This window comes from Oncorhynchus nerka, linkage group LG5 (genome assembly GCF_034236695.1).
Source record: "Oncorhynchus nerka isolate Pitt River linkage group LG5, Oner_Uvic_2.0, whole genome shotgun sequence".
NCBI lineage: Eukaryota > Metazoa > Chordata > Actinopteri > Salmoniformes > Salmonidae > Oncorhynchus > Oncorhynchus nerka.
In genome coordinates, this window is record NC_088400.1 from 32,812,251 (window position 1) to 32,819,750 (window position 7,500).

At 43.9% G+C, this 7,500-nt stretch overlaps 1 protein-coding gene across 1 annotated transcript in view; it reads left to right on the forward strand.

The window, feature by feature from the left end:
* LOC115137741 (short transient receptor potential channel 7-like) overlaps positions 1 to 7,500 on the forward strand; it is a 105,825-nt gene that overhangs the window by 62,192 nt on the left and 36,133 nt on the right. The window contains exon 3 of the mRNA XM_065018544.1: positions 5,138 to 5,320. Within this exon, the coding sequence (XP_064874616.1) occupies positions 5,138 to 5,320 (183 nt within the window). The remainder of the gene's footprint in view (positions 1 to 5,137; positions 5,321 to 7,500) is intronic.

A 7,500-nucleotide genomic window follows, 5' to 3' on the forward strand; every position in this document is an offset into this window, starting at 1 on the left:
CATCTCTCTCCCTCTCACTGTAATCTCCCTCTCATCCTCCATCTCTCTCCCTCTCACTCTAACCTCCCTCTCATCCTCCCTCTCATCCTCCATCTCTCTCCCTCTCACTCTCTCCTCCCTCTCATCCTCCCTCTCATCCTCCATCTCTCTCCCTCTCACTCTAACCTCCCTCTCATCCTCCATCTCTCTCCCTCTCACTCTAACCTCCCTCTCATCCTCCATCTCTCTCCCTCTCACTATCTCCTACCTCTCATCCTCCATCTCTCTCCCTCTCACTCTAACCTCCCTCTCATCCTCCCTCTCATCCTCCATCTCTCTCCCTCTCACTCTCTCCTCCCTCTCATCCTCCCTCTCTCTCCCTCTCACTCTAACCTCCCTCTCATCCTCCATCTCTCTCCTCTCACTCTAACCTCCCTCTCATCCTCCATCTCTCTCCCTCTCACTCTCTCCTCCCTCTCATCCTCCCTCTCACTCTCATCCTCCCTCTCATCCTCCCTCTCATCCTCCATCTCTCTCCTCCCTCTCATCCTCCCTCTCATCCTCCATCTCTCTCCCTCTCACTCTAACCTCCCTCTCATCCTCCCTCTCATCCTCCATCTCTCTCCCTCTCACTCTCTCCTCCCTCTCATCCTCCCTCTCATCCTCCATCTCTCTCCCTCTCACTCTAACCTCCCTCTCATCCTCCCTCTCATCCTCCATCTCTCTCCCTCTCACCTCTCTCCATCTCACTCTAACCTCCCTCTCATCCTACCCTTCGTAACTCAGTTGCCAGAGAGGAAGGAAACTTCTCAGGGATTTCACCATGAAGCCAATGGTCACTTTAAAACAGTTACAGAGTTTAACGGCTGTGATAGGAGGACACCGAGATGGATCACCAACATAGTAGTTACTCCAAAATACGAACCTAAATTATAGAGTGAAAAAAAGGAAGCCTATACTCAATAAAAAATATTAAAAATATGCATTTCAGTCTCTGTCGACATTTAGCTCGACAAACCATTTTGACTGGTCCTGGAGGCATTGGTTGGCAGATTTAGTATGTTTTCGTGCAAATGGAATACACTGATGGATTCTTTGTTGTGTGCACGCATGTGCATGTCCACACGCATGGGGGTGAGTGCATGTGTCAAGCTTGAATTTGTGGGTGTGTGGTTCTTTGTTTATAAGTGTTTATGTGTTAGCATATCTGAGGGACCTCAAGCACTGGCCTGCAGAGCTCTGTGGGGTTCAAGGGAGCACATAAGGAGGCGGGAGTATGGAAGGATGGAAGAAGGAGCAATGGGTGAATGGATGAACGAGGCAGAGAAATATAAGAATGAGATAGGAAGAGATACAGGAAGAGATATTTGGGGTTTAGAGAGGGAGAGGGAGTGTTTGGAAAATAAATCAAAATGTTTATGTGAAAGAGAGATGGCACAATATGAAGGGATGGGAGAGAAGGAGAGGGGGAGTGTGATGTCATAGCAGAAAGCTGTGAAATTGTCTCCAGAGCTGCACCTGGTTTTCCAACAGCTAGTCAAGTCATTATACAAACACTAGCTGGACAGGAACTTTATACCACTCATCTCTCTATTTCTCCCTCTACAGGAACATTCTACCACTCATCTCTCTACAGAAACATTCTACCATTCATCTCTCTCTTCTCTCCCTCTACAGGAACATTCTACCACTCTCATCTCCCTCTTCTTTCCCTCTACAGGAACATTCTACCACTCATCTCTGTCTTCTCTCCCTCTACAGGAACATTCGACCACTCATCTCTCTCATCTCCCCCTCTACAGGAACATTCTACCACTCATCTCTCTCATCTCTCTCTCTCTACAGGAACATTCTACCACTCATCTCTGTCTTCTCTCCCTCTACAGGAACATTATACCACTCATCTCTCTCATCTCTCTCTCTACAGGAACATTCTACCACTCATCTCTCTCATCTCTCCCTCTACGGGAACCTTCTACCACTCATCTCTCTCATCTCTCCCTCTACAGGAACATTCTACCACTCATCTCTCTCATCTCTCCCTCTACAGGAACATTCTACCACTCTCATCTCTCTCTTTTCTCCCTCTACAGGAAAATTCTACCACTCTCATCTCTCTCTTCTCTCCCTCTACAGGAACATTCTACCACTCATCTCTCTCTTCTCTCCCTCTACAGGAACATTGTACCACTCTCATCTCTCTCTTCTCTCCCTCTACAGGAACATTCTACCACTCTCACCTCTCTCCCTCTGCAGGAATATTCTACCACTCTCATCTCTCTCTTCTCTCCCTCTACAGGAATATTCTACCACTCTCATCTCTCTCTTCTCTCCCTCTACATGAACATTCTACCACTCGTCTCTCTCTTCTCTCCCTCTACAGGAACATTGTACCACTCTCATCTCTCTCTTCTCTCCCTCTACAGGAACATTCTACCACTCTCATCTCTCTCTTCTCTCCCTCTACAGGAATATTCTACCACTCTCATCTCTCTCTTCTCTCCCTCTACAGGAACATTCTACCACTCTCATCTCTCTCTTCTCTCCCTCTACAGGAACATTCTACCACTCATCTCTCTCTTCTCTCCCTACACAGAAGCATTCTACCACTCATCTCTCGCTTCTCCTTATCTTCTGCACCTTTAAGGGGGGGCTGAAATTCCTGATTTAGCCTGGGTTTCAATTTTCCTCATTAGGAAATGCGACTGAGAGAAATATTTGAGTCTTGGAGGTGTGCTTTGACGTGCGTGTCTCTTGTGTGTGTGTTGTAACGAGGGAAGTGTTTGTACTTTCACTATGCCAAAATGGAAACCCAAATAGTCACTCCCCCATCTAGAAACAGTCTAACCAGGTCTTGTTTCTGGAAGTAGCCTAGGCTAGCTAGGAAGCTAGTCAACTTTTTCCCCCAATTCGTTTCAGTCAGCCATGGGTGACCGTGGCAAAGTTGGTAATACTTTGGATAGCGTATCTATGGGGATAGTTAGGGATCATCAATAAATTGCACAGTGTAAATGGAACAATATTTTCATGTTGCACATCTTTTAGTTATCTTATTAAATGCTTTCAATATTTGTAGATTAATTTTTACAATTTAGAGTTGGTTAGAGGTTTTTAAGTCATTGAAATGTTCTTGACGTTTTAAGCTATTGACATTTAAAAATATTGTTGCATGTACATTGTGTCATTTACTGATGGTCCCTTACTATCCCCACATATGGATATCAGATGTCAAACCAAATTGACCATGGGTAATATGATTGGGTCGTGTGCAGCTGCACTCCAAATTAATGATTACTTTGGTGCTGCGAGCTGTGGGAAGGATTGAAATGAACCCAACCCAAGGAAAGCTCAGTACCTTTCATTATGTGACATACAATCTTTTCCAAATGGTCTTGCAGATCTCACTTTTGGAGAAGTCTGACTTTATGACCAAAATTATCCCATTAACTCTAAGGTCGATGTCCGCACCCCGCGGAAATCTTATAAACATAATAAAAATTACCCATAAAAATCAGTCATTTTAAACTAGAGATATCTGTTGTTTTGCATTGTATCGACAACATCCGCCTATGTAACACCATCTGCGGTGAAAGGTGACCAAGCCAGAGTGGTCTACTCTACCGGAGCGTCCGAACGGTTTGGCCTACAAACTATTATGACCTCTCACTAACACGATGGTGTGTGTTCTCTATGACCCCCACAAGCATCTTGGGACTTGTCTGAAGTTGGTACAGCTGATCTGCCAACTTCTGTCTGTAGCATCTGAGCAGTTTGGGCTACACACTACTATTACCCATCTGTGTAAAGGTGAGACACTCGAACACGTACATGTCGGTTTTACTCTAGGACGCCCACAGGCCTCAGAAGACTGATCAGAAGGTCCCCCGGTAGCAGTTGAACAAATAACTGGAGTATATATGGACACTGGTTAGTTCCAAAGATAAGGGGTTAACAGATGTCCCAAAAAAATAACACATTTTTCCTGATCTTTGTTATGTTTCTCAGATAAAGGACAGACACTCAAAACAAACTTCCTTTGTATTTTTGGGGGACTATCTGTTGTTGCATGTAGTGAATCTGTTAGTCAATGCGTTTGTATGGGCTAATAGGAAGGCCAAAAATAATGTTTCATCAAATGTTTTTTCTCCATTTTTTTTAACACTTCAAATCAAATAGCTAAATGATTGTTAGTTTGACCTTCTTAAAACAATTCCATATGACTTAGTAGAACCCCCCCCCCCAATATTGATTCCACATAAACTGTTTTCTATCAGAGAACTTGTTCATATCTTTCAGTTGCTCTTTAATAGCCTCCAGTATTTATGCTGCAGTAGTTTATGTGTCAGGGGGCTAGGGTCAGTCTGTTATATCTGGAGTATTTCTCCTGTCTTATCTGGTGTCCTGTGTGAATTTAAGTATGTTCTCTCTAATTCTCTCTTTCTTTCTTTCTCTCGGAGGACCTGAGCCCTAGGACCATGCCTCAGGACTACCTGGCATGATGACTCCTTGCTGGCCCAAGTCCACCTGGCCATGCTGCTGCTCCAGTTTCAACTGTTCTGCCTGCGGCTATGGAACCCTGACCTGTTCACCAGACGTGCTACCTGTCTGTCCCAGACCTGCTATTTTCAACTCTCTAGAGACAACAGGAGTGGTAGAGATAATCTTAATGATCGGCTATGAAAAGCCAACTGACATTTACTCCTGAGATGCTGACTTTCTGCACCCTCGAAAACTACTGTGATTATTATTATTTGACCATGTTGGTCATTTATGAACATTTGAACACCTTGGCCATGTTCTGTTATAATCTCCACCTGGCAAAGCCAGAAGAGGACTGGCCACCCCTCATAGCCTGGTTCCTCTCTAGGTTTCTTCCTAGGTTTCGGCCTTTCTAGGGAGTTTTTCTGCGCCACCATGCTTCTACACCTGCATTGCTTGCTATGTGGGGTTTTAGGCTGGGTTTCTGTACATCACTTTGATATATCAGCTGATGTAAGAAGGGCTATATAAATAAATTTGATTCATATCTCTTTCCTTCTCTCTCCCCTTTTCTCTCTCTCTTTCCATCCTTGCTATTTTCATGTGTCCCTTTCTCGGCCACAATCTCTATCCTCCCACCATTCAACCTCCCCCTCACTTCCTTTCTCTCTCTCAATAGAATGACTACAGGAAGTTGTCAATGCAGTGTAAGGACTTTGTCGTGGGGGTGTTGGACCAGTGCAGAGACACAGAGGAGGTGGAGGCCATCTTGAACGGTGACGTGAACAATGCCCCGCCCAGCGAAAACAACCGGCCCTGCCTCGAACGCGTCAAACTGGCCATTAAATATGAGGTCAAAAAGGTGAGAAACCCTAACCAGGACTGCAACCTGACTGCATTGCTTGACACTGTTGTAAATGACTAACATTACATTTAGTTTTAGTTTACATGCCAGTATTTATATGAAAGCATCAGTGGTGTAAAAAGTACCCAATTTTCATACTTGTGTAAAAGTAAAGATACCAAAAAATATATACTTAAGTATCAAAAGTAAAAGTACAAGTATAAATCATTTCAAATTCCTTATATTAAGCAAACCAGATGGCCATATTTTCTATTTGTTTTATTAACAGATTGCCACAGCCAAGCTCCAACACTCAGATATAATTTACAAGCGAAGCATGTGTTTAGTGAGTCCATCTGTTACGATCGTCGTAGTGAGCAGAACAAGGGCGCAGCGTGATGGAAGTTCCACATCTTTATTACGGTGAAACTTTAAACAAAAACAATAAACCAATAACAAAACGTGAAAGTAGTGGTGCACTTGCACAAACACAAAACAAAATCCCACAAACACAGGTGGGAAATGGCTACCTAAATATGATCCCCAATTAGAGGCAACGATTACCAGCTGCCTCTAATTGGGAACCATACAAAACACCAACGTAGAAAATTTAAACTAGAACACCCCCTAGTCACGCCCTGACCTACTACACCATAGAGAACCAAGGGCTCTCTATGGTCAGGGCGTGACACCATCAAATCAGAGATAGTAGGGATGACCAGGGATGTACTTTGTGCTTGAATTGGACCATTTTCCTGTCCTGCCAAGCATTCAAAAAGTAATGAGTACCTTTGTATCACGTTTCAGGAGAAGAACCAGATGCAGACAGTGTCAAAGTAACAAAAGTGTAATACTAGAACAGGGGGCAGGCAAAACGACAGGTCAAGGGCAGGCAGAGGTCAGTAATCCAGATCAGAGTCCATAAAGAACAGAACTGCAGGCAGTCTCGGGGTCAGGGCAGGCAGAGGTCAATAATCTAGGGTGGTGTGACAAGGTACAGAATGGCAGGTAGGCTCAGGGTCAGGGCAGGCAGAAATGCTCAAAACCAGGAAAACTAGAAAACAGGAACTATAACAAGATAGGTGCAAGGGGAAAACCGCTGGTAGGCTTGACGAACAAAACAAACTGGCAACAGACAAACAGAGAACACAGGTGTAAATACACTGGGGATAATAGGGAAGATGGGCAACATCTGGAGGGGGGTGGAGACAAGCACAAAGACAGGTGAAACAGATCAGGGTGTGACACTTTTGGGTGTCAGGGGAAATGTACATAATTTTCATTAGGAATGTAGTGAAGTAAAAGTAAAAATTGTCAAAAATATATATAGTGAAGTAAAGTACAGATAACCCCAAAAACTAGTTAAGTAGTATTTTAAAATATTTTTGCTTAAGTACTTTACACCACTGGATAGCATTGATTGTACATAAAGCATTTGACTGCATTTGTCTGTTGGACCTTATTGTTAACTGCTGTAATTGTATGCGAAAATGTGGATTTAGGTTCAATCTAGACAATTCAGGGAGAGCATTGGATCAGTGATGCAGCACACACATCTTGTGTGTGTGTGTGTGTGTGTGTGTGTGTGTGTGTGTGTGTGTGTGTGTGTGTGTGTGTCCCAAGGCCTGGTAGCGTTTGTAAATATCAGACTATCGAGCCTGTCTCAGAGTGCTTATCCCTCTCATACCAGAAGTGGTTCAGCTAAATGTCAAACCACATCAACTCTCCCTTCATTACCCGGGACTCACAGAGACTGACACACACAAACACACACTCATACACACACAGTTCAGCAATGAACGTATGCATGTTTATCTGACCTTATGGTTGATCATCCTATATTGAAACATCATGAGACATTAGTACCATCAGGGCTCATATCATCTAAGCCATAATAATGTATACTCCAGCCTGTCTGGAAGCATCCAGGGACACAGTAGAGTGTAGTGTATGGGCTGTTTTCCCAAAGCAGGGGAGCGTGGCCACAGCAGTGTGTTAATCAACCTGCCAGACTGGCCCCGGATACTAGTGTGTAAACTGAGGGACACAGACACACACAAGCACACACACACGTATACATACACACACTTAGATGGTGTCTCGGGGAGAGTTGGGATATGCAAAAAAACACATTTCCAAATCACAGATATTATTATATTATGCACAATTGTGCATGTGTTAAACAGGACAAATATAGG